This window comes from Phaseolus vulgaris, chromosome 3 (assembly GCF_000499845.2).
Source record: "Phaseolus vulgaris cultivar G19833 chromosome 3, P. vulgaris v2.0, whole genome shotgun sequence".
Lineage (NCBI taxonomy): Eukaryota > Viridiplantae > Streptophyta > Magnoliopsida > Fabales > Fabaceae > Phaseolus > Phaseolus vulgaris.
This window is the reverse complement of record NC_023757.2, coordinates 18,816,326-18,835,926: the sequence shown is the minus strand read 5'-3', so window position 1 is coordinate 18,835,926 and position 19,601 is coordinate 18,816,326. Positions and strand designations below refer to the sequence as shown.

The 19,601-nt window shown below is 35.2% G+C and overlaps 3 protein-coding genes across 7 annotated transcripts; 2 read left to right on the top strand and 1 right to left on the bottom strand.

Annotated features, from left to right (window-relative positions):
• Positions 1 to 275: 275 nt before the first annotated feature.
• Positions 276 to 5,822, top strand: LOC137806827 (acetyl-CoA acetyltransferase 2-like). 5 transcript variants are annotated; one of them, XR_011080425.1, is made up of 17 exons: positions 276 to 491; positions 688 to 760; positions 960 to 1,032; positions 1,247 to 1,345; positions 1,504 to 1,677; positions 1,784 to 1,889; positions 2,160 to 2,298; positions 2,750 to 2,827; positions 2,921 to 2,986; positions 3,492 to 3,577; positions 3,755 to 3,854; positions 3,938 to 4,048; positions 4,120 to 4,161; positions 4,313 to 4,399; positions 4,872 to 4,957; positions 5,101 to 5,202; positions 5,425 to 5,822. XR_011080425.1 is itself a non-coding variant. In XM_068607128.1 (16 exons), exons 3-16 carry the CDS (start codon positions 1,008 to 1,010, stop codon positions 5,129 to 5,131), a joined length of 1,230 nt encoding a protein of 409 aa, XP_068463229.1. In that variant the 5' UTR covers positions 276 to 491; positions 688 to 760; positions 960 to 1,007; the 3' UTR covers positions 5,132 to 5,299. The 5 variants fall into 5 exon arrangements, 4 of the variants coding, with proteins under 4 accessions (XP_068463229.1, XP_068463230.1, XP_068463231.1 ...); XM_068607128.1 differs by lacking the exon at positions 5,425 to 5,822 and having other exon boundaries at positions 5,101 to 5,299; XM_068607129.1 differs by lacking the exon at positions 5,425 to 5,822 and having other exon boundaries at positions 385 to 579; positions 5,101 to 5,299.
• A 1,381-nt stretch (positions 5,823 to 7,203) lies between these two features.
• On the top strand, positions 7,204 to 9,860 carry LOC137806826 (WEB family protein At1g12150-like). The gene is made up of 3 exons (XM_068607127.1): positions 7,204 to 7,362; positions 7,473 to 7,651; positions 7,841 to 9,860. Exons 2-3 carry the CDS (start codon positions 7,499 to 7,501, stop codon positions 9,416 to 9,418), a joined length of 1,731 nt encoding a protein of 576 aa, XP_068463228.1. The 5' UTR covers positions 7,204 to 7,362; positions 7,473 to 7,498; the 3' UTR covers positions 9,419 to 9,860.
• On the bottom strand, positions 9,812 to 14,020 carry LOC137806828 (phosphatidylinositol/phosphatidylcholine transfer protein SFH2-like). The gene is made up of 11 exons (XM_068607132.1): positions 13,731 to 14,020; positions 13,569 to 13,597; positions 12,875 to 12,958; positions 12,727 to 12,780; positions 12,477 to 12,554; positions 12,236 to 12,289; positions 12,050 to 12,109; positions 11,873 to 11,968; positions 11,519 to 11,620; positions 11,301 to 11,381; positions 9,812 to 10,333 (listed from the first exon to the last, which is right to left on the bottom strand). The coding sequence occupies exons 1-11, from the start codon at positions 13,783 to 13,785 to the stop codon at positions 10,052 to 10,054; spliced, it is 975 nt and encodes a 324-aa protein (XP_068463233.1). The 5' UTR covers positions 13,786 to 14,020; the 3' UTR covers positions 9,812 to 10,051.
• Between the last annotated feature and the right edge of the window lie 5,581 nt (positions 14,021 to 19,601).

Sequence of the window (19,601 nt, the reverse complement as noted above, 5' to 3'; positions counted from 1 at the left end):
AAATTAAAATTTAAGGTAAAAATTATTGCATTTCATAACTCAGTCTAAGATTTTCGCAATTAATCATATTATATCCATATTTTTAGTTTTTCCTTGTTGATGATGAAATGCATGTAATAAAATGTATTTTTATTTAATAAATAATTATATTTACTTTACAAATTCAGAAAGATAAACTATAAAAAATTAGTAAAACTTTAAGATAATATAGATTTATTGGAATATATCATTAAGTAAGTATATTAATATTAAGTTAATATGACTTAAACAATCCTAATCCTAAAATATAGATAGGTGGCGATGATTAGGATGAAAGCGAAGTGTCCGTAACTACATAAATTTTCCAACAAAACCAAAACTTTTTTTTTCGTTTCTTGTGTTGTTAGTAGGAAAATGATTGATGTACATTGTATTCAAGAACATTTGATACAGAAATTTTTGGTTTTGTAAGATATATGATGTGATAAGAGAAGAAAAAGAGTGTTGAATAGGTATAATCTAAATGAAATAGTGTTAACTGTGTATGAGTATGATTATGGTTGTTAATTTACTTGCTTCAAAACACTCTGTGACTGTTATGTGAGTTGCGTATTTCATTCTGATCCGTATTTTCACTCTCTTTCTCTTTGTATTTTGTTATATAAAACTGCGTCATCTTCTGCCATATCATATCATTTCTTTTTTCAGATCAAAAGGCTATCTTTCCTGTATCTTCCACAGTTTTGGACGCTGCCCATGTCTACTTCTGTAAAATCCCGAGGTTTTTTTAGCTGCAACTTTGAAGCTTGTTTTCAATAATCATTTATCAATTCACGCCTTCTCTTAAAATCAAAACACTCTGTGACTGTTATGTGAGTTGCGTATTTCATTCTGATCCGTATTTTCACTCTCTTTCTCTTTGTATTTTGTTATATAAAACTGCGTCATCTTCTGCCATATCATATCATTTCTTTTTTCAGATCAAAAGGCTATCTTTCCTGTATCTTCCACAGTTTTGGACGCTGCCCATGTCTACTTCTGTAAAATCCCGAGGTTTTTTTAGCTGCAACTTTGAAGCTTGTTTTCAATAATCATTTATCAATTCACGCCTTCTCTTAAAATCACAACTTGCGTGCTTCTTTTTATGTCCTCGGCATACTGATTTTATGTATTCATTCTGTAGTGTGACGAGGGATCACCTTTGATGGAAACAGAATTGATAAGATTGCATTTAACTTTGTTCATCTGTGTGAATTTGTTGGTACAGATGTTTGTATTGTTGGCGTTGCTCGGACGCCAATAGGCGGTTTGCTTGGCTCCCTATCATCTCTTTCTGCAACAGAGTTAGGCTCAATTGTTATTAAGAGTAAATCATTATGCTATTTTCTTTTCCTTTACCCCTTTTTTATTTCTTAGTCACTACCCTTGCCAATTTCAATTAATAGGAGGAGAAGTCAGCAAATATTTAGGCAAATTCTTGCTCCTACTCCTTTGTTATGTTTTAAGTTGATAACGAATACGCAGATGCTCTCAAGAGAGCAAATGTCGATCCATCGCTTGTGCAAGAGGTGTTCTTTGGGAATGTTCTTAGTGCAAATTTAGGGCAGGCTCCGGCCAGACAGGCTGCATTAGGTGCAGGAATACCTACATCTGTAATCTGCACCACTATTAACAAGGTGTGTGCATCAGGGATGAAAGGTATGGTTCTTTTTGGTTCATTTGGAAGGGTATTCCCACTTAAATATAGGATTTTTTTTCTCATATGGATTACGGTGAAATCATGGTCCCGCCTTTTTCATTGCAGCTACCATGCTTGCAGCACTGACCATACAATTCGGTCTCAATGATATTGTTGTGGTTGGTGGTATGGAAAGCATGTCAAATTCACCAAAGTACCTTGCAGAAGCCAGGTTTGCTTTTCTTTAATCAATTGTTGATGTTTTCACACAAGATGATTTTGAAATCTGATGAAATCAACTTGTATGATGGAAGAATGGTTTTACTTTAACTGCCTCGTTGAAATCAATTTTCTTATGTTATGGTGCTTCGGTAAATAGTCTATGCCACCTAACTTTTTTTTAAATGCTTAAAATTGGATGAAGTCGGAACATCGTTACATTTTTTGGTTAGTTATTGATGTTGAGTGTCTCCATATTCTGCATATGCTATGTCTAAAACAGGAAAGGATCTCGGTATGGACACGATACTATCATTGATGGTATGGTCAAAGATGGCCTTTGGGATGTTTATAATGACTTTGGCATGGGAGCCTGTGCCGAACTATGTGCAGATCAACATGTCATAACAAGAGATGAGCAGGTAATGTTTCTAGGTGAACAACCTATTACAATTTTATAATGCATTTCATTCTTGTTGATGCTTCAATATCCTTTAACTGCTTCGATTACCGTAACTTAACATCATAATGGTAGCTGTGGGTAGGGCTTTCGTTCTTATTGCTCCGGGTTTATATCTATATGACCTCCATCCGGCCGCCTATCTGTCCTATGAAGGTGGTGGAGGAGGCCATGTTCCTTTCCTCCTCTACCCTCCTTTTAATTGTTCTTGGAAAACAAGAATCTTGTGGTTGTGATCTTCCTAATTTTGATTTGAAAATTATACCTTGTTGTCCCATAACATTAATGCCCCTTCTTGAACAGTTTTTGGAGCTGAAGCCTGAAGAATGTTTTATTTTTGAACTCCTTTCAGTCTTTAGTTGAATGAAGTATTTGTAATTTTGTTCTGTTTGGCAATGTATGTTATTTTCCAGGACTCTTACGCTATTCAAAGCTTTGAGAGAGGAATATCTGCACAAAAGGCTGGTCATTTTGCTTGGGAGATAGTTCCGGTGTCATAACAATTCCTACCTATATCTAATTCAGTTGATAACTTATGCAGTGATGTTGATTTGATTCTCAATTAATGTTTTTTGTACATTCAGGTTGAGATTTCCGGCGGAAGAGGGAAACCTTCCACGCTTGTTGATAAAGATGAAGGTTTGGGAAAGGTAAATAGACTAATTTACAAATCCTAACTAATAGAAATTGATCATGTGGTCTGTGGTGCATATTAGGAGATTTTGGGTTTAAGTTGTTATTCTGTGTGAGTGGGACTGGGTATGTGTATGCGAATAGTAAATGGACCTGAATTACTAAGAAATACAATTTTTTTAAGGTTCTTCTATCACATTTTTTGGCTACTGCTTTACTTGTATGGAGCTAGAAATTGGTTACGCAAATAGATTGAATCTGTATACACAAGCTTTTGGATTTCTTTTGTTGTCTAGTTAGAGGCAGGGAGTGTTTGTTAATTGGTTTTAGTGTCAGCCACTTCATTTAGCATTCCATTATTGTCATGGTTCTTGTCATGTTGAATACAAAACTTTAAGACATTCAAATATCTTTTGTCATTTTACAAGTTCCTGATCGAAATCTTACATGAAATTTGCGTGCTTCATTTGTATTATAGTTGAAATTCCTACATTTTCTTAATATTTGTGTTTGTGTTGTCAGTTTGATGCTGCAAAATTAAGGAAGCTTCGACCTAGCTTTAAACAGGTTGGGGGTTCTGTGACTGCTGGCAATGCTTCTAGCATAAGGTTCCTCCCTTCCCTTGTGTTCATTGATACCTGAATTCTAAGGGGGTTGTTCTTGCCCCTTCTTTCATTCACTAAAAAATTGATATCTGTGTCATTCAATATAGGGTACCGTAATCATAAGGTTCTAAACTGCTTAGTCTTCTGTTGATAATGGGATTGGTTTATTGATTTTGCCAGTGATGGTGCTGCTGCATTAGTTCTAGTGAGTGGAGAGAAGGCACGTGAGCTTGGACTGCATGTAATTGCAAAGATTAAAGGATATGGGGATGCAGCTAAGGTGCTGTAACAAGTTAATGTTAACCTGCTTTGGTCTTGATTAATATGAGCATATTTAAAGTTAAAGAATAAGTGTTTTTGCAGGCACCGGAATTATTTACAACAGCTCCTGCCCTTGCAATACCAAAAGCTATATCAAATGCTGGCCTTGAGGCTTCTCAAATAGATTATTATGAAATAAATGAAGCTTTTTCTGTAAGGAATACGACACATATCTTACTCATTCAAGTGAACACGCTAATGATGCCCCAACTTCTTCTGTGCAGGTTGTGGCTCTTGCAAATCAGAAGCTTCTTAGTCTTAATCCTGTGAGTGTTCAAGTGCCTCAATTCCTTGACACCTTTTATTTAATAAAATCATTTTCTGGCCATCTGACTGCTTCGGCATTTTGATTCCTCCATCCTATCCTATAACAATGCCTTAAGAATAGATAATTCATGTACTTCCTACCAAATGCAGGAAAAAGTTAATGTACATGGTGGAGCTGTATCATTGGGGCATCCCTTGGGTTGCAGTGGAGCTCGAATCTTAGTCACATTATTAGGGGTAAATTGTCACCTTGGTTACTTATCATTTTCTTTCACCCTTGGCACTTGTAAATCATGCACCTGTTATCCATTACATTTTATAATTCTGGTGTGGTCTACACTTCCCAAATTTTTGTGATTTGTAGATATCTATCTTGGAAGAGTTATATATATATATAGACTCAGCACAAGAAACATAAAGCTAAATAAGAGTTGAATCTCATCCTTGTTTAAATCACGAATTAGTTCCTCATAAACTTGAGTCAATGATTCTATACAAAATTAGAATTAGAATTTCAACACAATAACACATTACTAATCAGCTTGACCGAATCAAAATTCAAACGCAAGCTATTGAAATAAACTAAAGGATAAATTCTACAAAGTGTAAGCACAAGAAATACAAAATACAAAAAATAAGAAACCAATAACATCTTCTCTTGTCATATTTCCCGATACTCATTGGATATCTTATCCAAGTTGTATTTCAGGTATTGAGACACAAGAGAGGGAAGTATGGTGTTGCCGCCATCTGCAATGGGGGAGGAGGAGCATCTGCTCTTGTCCTTGAGCTCATGTAAGCCTTTTCAATTTGGTTAGCCATAGTTCAGTTCTCTAATACTCTGCAGTGCAGTTAATCCTGCTTAAATTACATGAGATCTGAGGTTTAAAAGTTGTAATTAACTAATTAATTATTCTGAGGTTTCTCCAATTTTTCAGGCCAGTTGCTGTGGGACGTTCTTTATTATGACAACGATCTCCATGCATCTTACTACTTTGCAACACCAGTACAACTATTTTCTCTTGAAAAGGACAAAACATGTAATAAGTTTGGTCAATGAAAGAGACGGTTTCAGTGTGTTTGCTGTTATCATGTTAATTTTAATAAAAAAAATCATTTTAAATTTGATTTATTAAATAGTTTTGAAAATTAGCAAACTTGGTACACATACATACTGTAAGTGTATTATAATTAGTTATTTTGATACTTGATTGATTCTGCATGGTAGTTAATATATGAATTTTTGTGAGCTTTACTTGTAGGTCCTGCGCATATGTTTGATGGGAAAAGATCTTTGAAAAGTAGAACAAGATGAAATAGAGGCAAAGTGTGTACAAAGTCTTTAAGGAGTGGATTTACACTTTCCTTTAGATTAAATTCACACCCATTAAAACAAAGACTTAGCTGCAACTGGGGTTTGATAACTAGTTTCCTTCTAATGAAGAACCAAGTATGTCTTGCACTTTCAAAGCTCAAGCTGTTATAAAAATGTTATTTATATAATTTTTTGTTTTGCCTTTTGTGCACTAAAGGCAAAACGCAATTGAATTTTTAATGAATGTAGAGAATGCTTCATTGATAAACACTGTGTCTATTAGATGGACTAACTTTTAAGGTGGTGTTCAGTTAATACAATCTCATACTTTTTTTTACTGTCTAATGAGTTATTCTTATTTTTACTTGTTTATGAATACACACATCTTCCCAAATTAATTAAAAACAATGGTAACTCTTCAATTCTTGATATTAAATGTTATAGCATTGTTTGTTTCATCATATCGATTGGTTAATGGCTTCATCATTTTACGTGTGTAAATAGAAAGGGTTGTACCTTAATTAATAGTTTTCAGTTTTTATATTTAACTGTAAATTTCAAAATAAAATATTTTTGGTTAAGATTGAGTTGATTTTTTTTTTAATTTTAAAGAAATGGTAATTTTAGTTTTAATTCTAGAAATAAGTTATTCAACAATTTCATCTTTCTTCTAAGATACAATTTTATTCAATAATAATGATAACTTATTGTTATCATTTTTATTACCATTTATTATATCTTATGTTTCGAAAATTAGTTCAAAGGTTTATTGGTCAAATCACGAATGAATTAATATTAATAAAATAATACCAATAATTAAATTATGGATAAAATAATATTAAAAAGTTATAATTTCATGAACCAAACTGCAACATGGGAAAGTAACTGGGATCTTGTACAAATGGTGTAGGATAAGAAGATATGTTGTAGGATGATTAATAATAGAGCAAACAGAACAAATATACCAAATATTGCATTAGTTTACCCATTTTCCAGTTAAAAGGGAAGCCTTTATCTTAATTTATGCAATATTCATAGGATCACTTTCATTGTTATTACTTTGAAACTAAAATGCAACAAAACATAAATAAAAGAATAACAATGAAGGTAATTTTATGAAAATGAGACCTCTATTTAACTAAAGCGCCTGAAACATGTTGGCTTCCTACAAATAACAGTTTCTTCCAGCATCTCTATATATTATTTTGGTACCCTATATAAAATATGAAAATATTTTTTATCCTTATTGTGACACCTCTATATTTTGGATTATATAATCCAGAATGTTATTTCGAAATAACTTTTACAATTTAATTTATATATAAATTATTTTTTTTAAATATTTTATTTTATTTTTTTCTTAAAAAGAAAAACTTGTGCAAAAATAGTCGTTGATAACATAATATGTGCAAAATTTAGCAGGGTTGATGATAGTCCTAGAAAGTGAGATACAGAGGCAGCAATAACTAACTAACTAACCAACATCTAAGAAAACATCATGGAATAATGTTTCTGGTGTTCCGCGTGTAGCCTAAATCTAATGTTTTTTTTTTTCATAATTACAAAGAGGAAAAGGTCCTTTTTGTATTTGATCACCCTGTTTGGTTGGTAATTCGAATGGTGCATACTGTGAGCCTCACCAGAAACCTCTCTGTACCTAATCTAAAATAGGAAAACTAATTCTGCATCCACCAGATTTATTCAACCATTATCCCGGATGTTCTTTTCAAAGGGACAGACTTTTCAAATGGAAAAAGTTGGACTCAGGGAACCTTTGGTTTCATCAGGGTTCTTTTGAGTTCCAACACCTTTCCTTTGGAATATTATTATATGACTTTTACCTGTTTTACACGCCCTCCTCTGGCTTCATCTTTGTTTCTATCACGTAACACCTTTCCTCCCCGTTTTTGTATCATAAAATATCACCATCTTTATTGAGTTTCGCATATGCCCTTCATTCATACAATTTGATCTCATTGCAATCTATCTTTGCAGAAACCATCTAGTTTAGATCAAAGAAAATGACTGGCATGAAGAAGTTGAATTCTCCAAGGGGAGAGGTTGGAGAAATTGACACAAGGGCACCATTCCAATCTGTCAAAGCTGCTGTCAGTTTATTTGGGGAGGTAGCCAACCCAAGAGACAGATTTTCTGTCAAGAGGAGATCATCAGAGGTATGCATCCAACATTAGTTTTTTATATCCTTGAATCGGGAGATTGATGTCACCACGTTAATGTATGAGAAAGTTAATAAAATTCCAGTCAATGTAATAGGGAAAATAAGATGCCAATGGCATTGCATGAGACACGTTTGCATGTTGTCGTAGAAAATGGTTTTCATGTTTTTATTTCAAAATTTGCAGAATGTATTTGAAAAGGAGACGCAGCTTATATTGGCCCAAAAGGAACTAGACAAGATAAAGAAACATGTGGATAATGCTGAGGCCGTGAAAGCCAAAGCACTTTCTGACCTTGAGAATGCCAAGGAGATACTTCAGAATTTGACAACCAGGCTGACCAACGTAAGAGAATCCAAGCAATCCGCAATGGAAGCTGCTGAAGTCGTGAAAACCCAGAGCAAGCGATTTGAAAAGACGCTATCCCTAAAAGCCGTGGGATATGAAGCCTGGAGACAAGAACTAGAACATGCAAGAAAGGAGTACATCACCACTATAACTGAACTTGATTCTTCCAAGCAAGAACTAACCAAAATAAGGCAGGATTTTGATGCAGTTATGGGGGCAAAGCTGGCAGCATTGCAAGCAACAGGAGAGGCTCAACGTTCAGCAAAATTAAACTCAGAAAGAATCGGTGAACTCTCATTTGAAATCGAGACCATGAAAGCATCAATTGAACAATTGAAACTCGCCGCTGAACAATCCCAAGAAGAAAGTGAAGCCCAACTTATGAGTTATTACAAAAATGCCAAGGAAGAAGTACAAAAGAATTTGGACTCCTTGAAGAATGAATATGAACCAGAGCTCATGCAAAATCTAGATGTCAAACTTTCCGAAACTAGTGCAGAGATCGAGGCTCTTCAAGAACACATTAAGAAGCTGCATGCTTCTAAGATGGATTCTGTGAAGCTTCTAATTTCAGAGCTTAAAGAAGCCACAAAGACACTTGAGGACGTTGCTGAAGAAAAGAACTCCCTTAACAAACTGGTGTTTTTTCTCAGAACAGAATTGAAGCAAGTGAGGAATGAGCAAGATGGAGTGAAGGAGAAGGAACATGCAGCGGTAGCTCTCGCTGCTAACCTCACTGGTGAACTGCAAGGGAGAATGGGAGAGGCAAAACCTGCACCAAGCACGGTAGAGGACTTGGAAGCTGATATCTTCTATGTACAGAGTAAGAAAATTGAGAAGCTACAGTTGGAGACGGAAGGTGCAAGAAGAGAAGCTGAAGAGATGAGGAGAAAAGCCCAAGAGCTGAAGCAAGAAGCGGAAAAGTCCCGGGCTGTGGCTAAAGAAGCAGAGCAAAAACTTGAGCTAGTTCTGGTGGAGGCTAGAGAGGCAAAAGCTGCAGAACAAAGAGCCTTTAAGGAGATCAAGATTTTATCTGAAGTGGCTAAAGTTCCGAACTCAAAATTCAGTGGTAAAATCAAGATTTCAAATGAAGAGTTTGAGGCAATGAGAGCAAAGGCCAAGGAGTGTGAGGATTTGGTTGAAAAGAAAGACGCAATTGTGATGGCAGAGCTTCAACAAATCTATAAAAGAAAGCATGAAGTGGACAGAAAGGTGGAAACTAATCTAAAGGCCATTGAAGAAACAAAGGCTGCTACAGAGACGGCCCTGTGGAGTGCAGAGTTGGCAGATTCATTTAAGGTGGCAATTGAGATTGAGCTGAAGAGGTCGCGTCAACAACGACAAAAAGGGATATCCGATGATGCTTCTCAGAAATTGGAGCATTCTGTAACACCAATCTCGTTGACCACAGAATAGAAGTCAAAATCTTGGACATGTACATGGGAAAGGAAAAGGAAGTACTTGTTATTGTGTTGCCTTTTTCTACTTATATCTTGGAAGCCGGGCCATATCATCAACTCTTTCAGTACGCCGGATACTGTGTTGATGTTTCCATCTTTCGAAAACAAATTGAATGCGCAAATGCAATTTCTTATTGTCAACAACCTGCATTTTTTTCTTGTCCCTAGGGCCCTTCATAAACAACTTTCTGGCTCCTATACATTCAAGGAAAAACTAAGAAGAAGCTTTTCTTTGTGCAGAATAACTCGGTTGAACAATGTTTTCAAGTGCGGGACATAAATCATACGATGTTTCACTTAAGCCGCTCAATAATGCTTTGAATACAAATTAGTATGAAGACCAAAAATGTAAAAGAAACACGAGGATATATTATATTTGATATTGATGCCTTGCATTATGACACGATGTAAAGCTGGGATTTGCAATTAACATACCCCTTAATTTCTCTTAACATACGTAAACAACACTAACTAATTAGGCCGATTCCTGATAGAAGTAATTCTGATGTAGAGTACTTCTACATTGGTTGTACAGGCAAAAGATCTCTGATTTAGAGGTCTCAACAGTTATCTAAAAGAGAGTATTGTATTAGACACCATTGCCGTTCTCAAACTTGTGTAACTCTGACTCTATAGTCTTGGCGATCTCAGATTCATCATCAGGAGGTTCGGGAAAATCCACGTGAAACGAGCCGTGTTTGATGGGTTCAACAGTTTCACGTTGCCTGGCTTGCTGCTTGATGTGGTTATAGAGCTCTTGATGGAAGGGGTGATCCAAGGAATAACAATTTTCACTTCCCGTTTCTGAATGTTTGGATGATCCGGAGCCTTCTCTTTTACAGAAATGTGGTAGCGACGAGTAATCCATGACCTGCACACGAAATTTAATTAGTTAAATTCATTAATACAAAGTAAAGAGATAACAGATACCAGACAAGCCTTCAATTTTCCAAATCACGAACATAATAAAAGGAATGAATATAAAAGTGTTACTCGTTAGGAAATTGATTTTTATTAAATCCATCAATTTAAGTATAACAGATATTATGCAAATAATGCTTGTAAAATTGTAGGAAATTTAAACAAAAATAAGTAGGATATGAAGTGATGATATTTTCTTTTAAAATCATTTTCTACATAAGATATTTTGATAGGTACAACAATAATTTAATGCGTAGATAAGATGCAATAATACTTTTATTAAAAAAATCATCCTATAAAATATAATTTCTTAGAGAGATTGATTTATATACAGACAGCAAGTTGCGTTAGGGATCCGCAGACAGAACTCTTCCCTAGTCTTTTGTTATGCCCTGCAATTCTGCATATGCAATAAATTTATTTATATATTTTTTAACCGCTGTTGGTGTTTCAAGTGGTAGGAAGTTGGAAATATTCCGTTCCAACTAGTTTCAGAGGCATTGTGAATGTGTAACTGTGTAATGTGGTCGAAAGAAAGGCCAGAATTTCAAAGATAAGTTTATGGCACAGCAAAAAATGCCTACATGGCATATTTGTTGTTCTGCTAATGTTCTTTGTAGACGGGTCTCTTGTCTGATAAACAACCACCTGGGTTTTTTTTCCTAATGCATTTTTCTGTTCGTAATTGTGTATTTCATTCTTTCTTGTTACCTTTAAAAGGAAAAGCAATTGTCTACTTTTGCAACTCTCTCCCTTATTAAATTAGTAGATGGTCCTGGAATATATGGTACCACGACTGAGATCATGATAATTGGCATTTTTTTTTCTTCATCATGGCATAATTTAAGTTGATGGGCGTATGCACTCCAGCAATCTTGTTCAAAGAAATAAGGACAGAACCAAACAAAAGAACTTACATTCAACAGCTCATCTCGACCACAACCGGGTAAAACCTGTATTTTTCTTCTTGTTCTCTCTTGTAAAAGTGGCTTCACAACCTGCTAATGCTGAGTGTTTAAACATCATGCTGAGGTCTCAATAGGAACTCAACAGAAACTGCTATATTAAATAAAGATATCATACGGGAAGCGAAATCATGAGGAACAATATCTTTATTTAATGGTAGAAATCTCACCTTCCAACAAGCTGAAAATATGTATGGAGCATTTGCAATGTAATAAGTATTTGTCTTCTCGGGGTAATTCAGATCATCAATGGATGATATAATAGTTAACAACTGCATCAGTAGGAGCAAGTTATATAGAATATATATGAAGCAGATGGGAAACAAGTGAACCTCTTCCGCTTTTAAGTTTGGTTTCATGAAGCAATAATAATAACAAATATTGACCTAAACAAGTAAAACGACAAATTGGAGTACCATTTTCAGTTTTGTGTATGTTTACAGATTATCAATACATTAACTTCACAATTAATCATGGGAATGGCGATGCTGCTGGATCAAATAGCACAATGAACTAAAAGGTACCTTAATCTGATTCAGGGCTGATAACTTCAGACCGGTCATGTCTAAAACCTTTATACATGTGGTAATAGTCCGCTTATGCTTCTTTGATGCAGAAGGCTACAGATATGTATGTGTCAAAACAAATGAACAAAAAAGTTCAAGTGGTTAATGAAGATGACTCTAACGGCTAATACTCACCAAGATTATACGGTCACGATATTCATTAATTTGAATGTGTGACTGCACGTAATAATGGACCTGCAATCATAAAAAAACACAAAAATGTAAGAAGGATATCAGAGTACACAGCTTTAAGAAAAAGAAACAGATGGTGCTCCAAAGAGACAACAATCCTTTTTCCTCTTTTCCAATAATTAAACTTACAGATGCTTTGTCAAATGTGCTAAGCCCAACACCGATTGCAAAGACAGGCAGACCCTGGAAGGAAGACAGAGCAAGAAGAATAGAATTAAAAAAAAAAGATAAAAAGGAAAAAATCATCTAAGAGCTAAAATTCTCAGCAATATAATTAAAAATGCAGTTGCATTTCCTAATAAACAAACACTTATCATGCATAACTACAATGAAATGGAATGAGGAGAGTATTATGTGGGAGAATGAGCACCTCTTTGGAGTAACCAGACAATCCTATGAGCTGTGAATCACGCACTGCTGTATATAAATCAGCGGGAACAATTGGTTTCTGAAAACAGATCACCGAACGGACATATTTCATAAGATACAATATGTTGCCATTATTTTCAAAATAACAAATCTCAAAAGGAGCAAGTCTCTTAAATTATAGACAAGAACCAAGCATAAAAAAATGTATTGACAAAGAAATCATGCAAAGGATCGGCATAATAAAAACTCACAGATAATATATGGTCAATCTCATTTTGCACTCTCCAATTTAAACAGTCAACCAACTGAAACATAATACAGGCGTCAGTTAGCGAGTAACAGTGAATATAGCGAGCAAAACCTTAAACAAAAGGCCACTTGCATGATATATATCTTTACCATTTTATAGGCCTTGGAAGGATCCCAGTCCCTTGCTTTTAGGAACCGCATTAAAGTTTCGGTGACATATCCTTGATGAACATTCTGGCAATTAAAGTTATGGAATCCAAAGGAGAAGAAAGATATCAGTTTTAGGAATCAGAATGCAAAAAGGTAAATGGAATCCACATAAATTCAGTACTTAGAATTTGGGCAGAAGAGTTATTAACGTTTGTAGTTAATAATTATATTCAACAATTAAATTTAGTAGCAAGAACTTATCACCACGGTTGTGCTGAGATACTCTAGTTTACAAAATAGGTGAAAGCGTGAAACACAAGAAAGATTATATGGTTAAAACAATTTGATAAAGAGAAATGAAATCAGATCTCCATTGAGAGACATTACGTGTAAAATATCCCGAAACATTAGAAGTGCGGAGTCCATAAAATGAGTCAAATATTTAGAAATAGAAGTTAGGAGAAGTTGAAGGTTATTGCAAAGGCCACGGTACCAAAAAAGTCCATTGAAACGTGAAATGAATACATTGGAGGTTCCCCACAAGGCATCCCAAGTCATAACCCTACCTACCCATACATACACGAACCAAATAATAGAATAGAAGGGAATTGAAGCAGATCAAAGCGGTGAAATGCAGGAGCAAGAGTGAAATGTGTTTGAGGCGAGATGTAATGAGATCAACGAAAATGCTAACCTGAAACGTTCTTCGCAAAGGCTCCTCGACTACCATTGTTGGAAATTCAAAAACAAGAAACAAAAAACAGTGAGAAAAAACAGCAAAAGAGAGAGATGAAGAATATATATTTATATATATATATATATATATAGAGAGAGAGAGAGAGGGGGGGGGAGAGACCTTGGTCAATGAATGCCTGGAACTGCTTGATAGCATCCTGGGAACCAACCCCCATTTGTTGCTGTTGTTGTTCTGCAACTCTTAACTTCACTTTCCTTTCTTTCTAGTTTTACTACAATACAATACAATACACACACCTTGAAGCAAAAGGAAGATGAAGGAGGAGAAGGCTTAACCATATAAATATTCAACAAAAAAGAGCAAGTAAGAGTATTCAACAAAGACGGGCCTATCATCACCAAGTTCTTCCCAACTACAATTTCCACCCTTTCTCTCCTCTCCTTCTAAATTTTCTTTCCCTTATTTATTATTTATATTAATATTAATTTAAATTACATTACTTTTTCTTTTTCTTTTTCTTTTTTTATAATTACCATATCATACAGAAACGCAGTATTATTTAGTAAAAAAAAGGAGTGCTTTATTAAAAATTAAAATGAAAAGGCAAAAATGGAAGCTTCACAGACAGTTCAGAATCTGAGGAGAATTTGAAAATTGAGATACCCAAACATACACTTTTCAAACAGTAAAACCATTTCTTATTTTTTATACCATTTGTCTGTTTTTGGTAAGACGTTTTTATATTAGTTAGTTATAATAACTATTTTATGATTATTGAGGAGTCAGTGCACCATTATTTTCGGGGATCCACTGCCGCGATCTATTTTCAGCCGTCAGATTTTAATCTCAATTGTTTTTTTTTTCTTGGCTCAGAGTTTGTGCCAAAATGGATTAGGCTTGTTAGACTGATTTAAACTTTTATAATCCTATCCTCCTCCACTGTTATGAGATAATTTTTTTTGTTTTTCCTCTTATAATTTTGGGTTGGAAAATTTTATTAATAAATATATTTTTCGTTTATATAATATAATAAGAAGGAAACTATCAATTATTATCACTAATTTTTTATATAATAAATAAATTTGTAGTGTTAATTTTACTATAATCTTATAATATTTATGTTAGTTATAGATTAATATAAAATATTTTGATATTTTGATTTATGTTAAAAATATGTTTGTTACGTAAAAAAGCTGATAAAGATTTATTTCAACAATTTTCTTATTATAAATAATTAAAAGAAAATATTTTTGAACTAAAATTAAATAAATTTAACATAAAATAAAATGATGGAAAATATATTTAACTCAAATTTTAAAGCATTAAAGAGATAAGAAATAGAAGAAGTTAAAGGTGTTTTTGTTGTAATATACATGTTTGTTGCAAATTGGATGGTTGGTGGACATGGTTCCAACAGTGGCTAGTAAAGAAGAAGCGATGGCAGGATGAGGCCCCAACAACTTCTTGAGTGACACTAATCCGAATCATGCACTATTGTGAAATTAACATCACAAGGTGGGCAAAAGAAAACAAAGAAAAAGGTTATAGAACGCATGCACCTAAAAAGAAAAAAGGCAACTAAAACATGCACCTTATTAGATATCTAATCTAACACTGCCTTTATATTTGGGGAAAAACTCTATTTTGGTTGCCAAAGAGAATAGTTTCTTTAAAAATGATCTTTGATGGAAAGATAAGTAAAATTCAAACACATTGGTCCTTACCTATCTCTTTCTGCCCCCCCACACACACCAACGTACACGCACAATAATACTTACCATCACTACGTGTTTGCTTAGGAATTCATGGTTGTTGATCATAATTCGTCATAGCTTTGGGTACCCTACGACTCTACCACGCGTTAACATGCTCACCTTCTTGCACTAATTTAATGATGTTCAAATAAATACTTGCCATTTATTAGTAACAACTGCTATACAAATTTAATAATAGTGTGGATATAGTTGCACGTTTTATAGAATTACTTCATATTTAATATGTGGAATGAGTCAGAGAAAAAGTAAGTCAAATAACAGAGGATTTGGAACCAAGGAAACTAGCTTGTAACCTTCCAACAAATTACAAGCTTTGTTTTCATTCACATTTTGCATCCAAAACATTGACGAATCCCGAAAATAAGAGATGTATTTAGGACATACAAAATTCACCTCAAAATATATTTAGGTATTTTTAACAAAAAAAAAAAACTTCATTTTCACCTTGTTTTTTCTTTTCTTTTATTATTTTTTTAAATTTTGTTGGTACAATACAAAAGAACGACCGTAGATTTTTATAGTGTGGAAATTAGTTGAGTTTGATATTATTTTTGTGATAATAGAAAGGAATGGTAGAAGGAAATGGGTGTGGATGGGAATTTTGAATGGAATACATTTTGACTTTTCATAATTTTTTCCATGAATTATGCCACAACTTGTTTTATCATTCAACAAACTGATGCAAGAAAAACAATACAGCAGAACCCCATGTCATGCCACACACCTCTACAGAAAAAATTACACATGTATATAAAATATTTGTTTAGACCAAGTATTACTTTTATTTATAATTTAATATAAAATATATTTTTATTGAGGCCACCTCATTTCCAACTCTACATTAATTTGATTAAAAGTATTATTACTTTTTAGTATACTAAATGACACCAAGGTAGTTAAATTATTCGTATATTTTTTAAAAAATATATTACTTTAATACTCATTAACAAATTAGGCATCGAATTATTTACAATAAGAACTTGATCTGTTACAACTAAAAATTAATTAATGATTGCACAACAACTCAAAAAATTATGTGAATACATCACTGCAGAGATTCATCATTGACTGAAACCAAACACTTATAATTAATGCCGATAGAATAAAAGAAAAGTAAAATATTGAAGAGACATTTACACAATGTTTAGGACATAACGTTATAATCGTTTTTTAGTTTATATAATCACTTTTTTCTTTGTTTTCGATGGTCAATCCATTCTTAAACGGTATATTACATTTTTTTTTTGTCTTATATATAAAAAAGTTAGTAATTTAATATTCTTCTAGTGTCTTTTTATTTGTTTAGTTTTAATTATTTAAATATGATTCAATGATCTATGAACAGAAAAAAATGCATAAATTTAAGTGTGAAGGGAAGGTTTAGGGTTTCAATAAAAACGGAAAAAAATAAATTACATATAAATCATAAAACCTTCAAATTATAATATTATAAATGCAAACTCGCCGTGGATGAGTCGTCAACCCATTTGATAATTTTTTTTATCTTAAGTAATTATGATATATAATATAATATATTAATAATATTATTAATATTTTATTGAGAAAAAAATGAATGAAGATTGATCCTACCGACAACTCAAACGTGGAGGAATCGCTTTGTAGCACTCTCTGTCCCGTCTACGCGACTGTGTTCTCTGCAAAGTCACCCTCAGAACCTTCTCTTGGATCTCCAAACGCGACCTGCAAAACACACAGACGGCGCCTCTAGCGGCCGTTTGCACTCCGACGATCAAGTTAGACCACAGAACCACCAAATGAGAAAAACTAGTAGTGCGTGTGAAAAACTCTTGCTCTCTCTGTTCTCTCTCACCCTGATTCTGTTTTATGGCACCGCCTGCATCTGGGCCTAACAGAATTCTGTTATGCTTTCTGGCATGTGTCAGAACCCTGTTATGCTTTTCTGCGACAACGTACCTCCAGAATCAGTAGAGTGTGAGTGTCTGTGCGTGTCCGCGCGTCTCTGCGCTTTGACTGCGCTTGTCTGTACCTTTAGTGGTACGGAGTACACCTTTATCTGGGCCGCGCCCCTCTCAGATGGTGACACGTGGAGGTATGTAACTCACATCTAACCATCCACGTGTCACTACTCAAAGGGCTCTAGCGCTTCTCTTTGTGCGCCTAAGTTATTCCCTTGCGGAGTAACTTAGGATATTTCTTCCACCTGGGTAAATCGCATACTCTCAGGAGAACGCCGGGTGTGGCTGGTCTAGGCACACTCACCAAGCGTGGCTCTCTGCGTAGACGGCTTACCCTTCACGCACGTAATGGGTTGAGGGAATCACCAATCACTGATCGGTTTACTAGCTCCCTCAGGCCACTCTCGTGCGCGATTCCCTGACATGTGCTCATGCGCGGTCCGTGTGTAACGCTCTCGCTGGGAACCTCAGTCCCAGTTTAACTGTGTGTAACACGAGACCCCGATGTCCATGCTCTATTGCTTCCCGCGTTCTGCTCCCAGGCGTTCATCTGGGAACTGGTCTGTTGGTGGCCACTTGGTTACTGACCACCGATCACCGTTCTGGGTGATCTGTCCCCTGACTTCGCTGCCGCCTGATCTGTCGGTGGTCATTTGGTTAGTGACAACCGATCTACCTGTCACCTGGTCCGCGTGTCACCTCGTGAGTGGTCCACGTGGTTCTCTGCTGCTGACGTCATCGACTACCGATGACCGATCGGATCAAAGATGAATTTAAAATTAGCTTGAAATTGTGTATTTTTATTTAGCCACTTAGTAAATTGTATTAAATGATTGAAAATTTATAGGTATGTTAAAGGTTTTTTTGTACTCATTTATAACAGATTTTTTTTGTATATAAAAATAGTAACGAGAGGATTAATCCTTTTTATTGGTAAACGAGAGGATTAATCTGCATTGTCATCTTTTAATTAATAGTTATTTCTATTTTTAAAATAAAATAAAAATATAAAGTTTAAATAAAAAAATTAAATACGTACCATTTATTTAAAAATTCGAGGTTTTATATATTAAAATACAATAATAATACAATTTTAATTAGTTAAGAAGTAAAATAGTTTTCCTAAAATAAAGAAGTAAATAATTAAAAAAATATGGAGACAAATATAAATACCATCTTTATAATTAATAGTTATAGATATGAATTGAATACGGTAATAAGAAAAAACTATGAATATCTTAATTTATAGGTTTTATATAGCGATGCACTTCGTTTAATTAGTGAAGTTAACCCGTCATTAAAGATTAGGTAATGTAACCCTAAACGAGATCTACTCCGCTAATCAGGTCTAATAAAGTAAGTCTATTAAAATAAGATAAATAGCACACATCCCAAGGAGAAAGGTACGTCATTTATTACTGTACACCTACCTGAGTATCTATCACCCGCTTTACTGACTTGAGCGTCGGAGTGCCTTCCGCAAGTACCTCCGCATTCGGTGTTCGCCTGAGACCGAGTGCCGAAGGAGAAGCACAAAGACGAGAAGGATCCCAGTTCATCACCCAGTAACCTACTCGACCGAAGGAAGAAGACGAAGACTTCAATAGTTTTCTATGTCCCATCTCTCTAGCAGGAACAATTGGCGCCCATCGTGGGGCCGAGAGAAACCAGCTGAAGAGAGAGAGTAGATGGTCTCAACCAGAAGTATGGAGAGAATGACTGAAGCCGACCAGACGATGTTGTTGTTGTCTCTCTAGAGAGAGATGAACGAGATGAAGAGAAAGACTGAGGAGACTGCTCAGAAGAACGAGCAAGAGCTGCAGGTTCTCCGTAGGGAGAACAAAGAGATGAAAAAGAAGCTGGGGGAGGGAGGACCTTCTGTCATACCGACAAACGTTTTCAGTAAGTCTTACACCTCCCCCCCAACCCAGATATGACCGAGGGGACGAGAGGTCGACCCCTTCCACGGGAGATCGAGATGGACGACGAGTCATGCCTGGTCAGATCCGCCTGGACAACCGTGACGGCCGACTCGACTTGCCAACATCCTTTCACTAACACCATCTTTGAAGTCCCACTGCCTGAGAAGTGGAAGGGTTTCAACCGAGACCGTTATGATGGGTCTATCGATCCGGACTAGCATATGGACGCTTACACCACCCATATGAGTCTCTACACCTCAGACGATGCAGTGTTATGCCAAGTGTTTCCCACATCACTGAAGGGAGCAGCCCTTAGCTGGTTCACCAAGCTCCCACCCAACTCCATTGACAGCTTCGCCACCCTCATGATGAAGTTCGAGACCCAGTTTGCCACTA

Excerpts from the sequence above, each read along its gene's own strand:
- LOC137806827 (XM_068607128.1), top strand. The coding sequence starts at position 1,008 with ATGTCTACTTCTGTAAAATCCCGAG. Across the intron at positions 3,855-3,937 it reads GATATGGGGATGCAGCTAAG|GCACCGGAATTATTTACAAC; the intron begins GTGCTGTAACAA and ends GTGTTTTTGCAG. Across the intron at positions 4,162-4,312 it reads AGCTTCTTAGTCTTAATCCT|GAAAAAGTTAATGTACATGG; the intron begins GTGAGTGTTCAA and ends TACCAAATGCAG.
- LOC137806826 (XM_068607127.1), top strand. The coding sequence starts at position 7,499 with ATGACTGGCATGAAGAAGTTGAATTCTCCAAGGGGAGAGGTTGGAGAA. Across the intron at positions 7,652-7,840 it reads TCAAGAGGAGATCATCAGAG|AATGTATTTGAAAAGGAGAC; the intron begins GTATGCATCCAA and ends CAAAATTTGCAG.
- LOC137806828 (XM_068607132.1), bottom strand. The coding sequence starts at position 13,785 with ATGGGGGTTGGTTCCCAGGATGCTATCAAGCAGTTCCAGGCATTCATT. Across the intron at positions 12,555-12,726 it reads AGATTGACCATATATTATCT|AAACCAATTGTTCCCGCTGA; the intron begins GTGAGTTTTTAT and ends ATCTGTTTTCAG. Across the intron at positions 11,969-12,049 it reads ATCGTGACCGTATAATCTTG|CCTTCTGCATCAAAGAAGCA; the intron begins GTGAGTATTAGC and ends ACATATCTGTAG.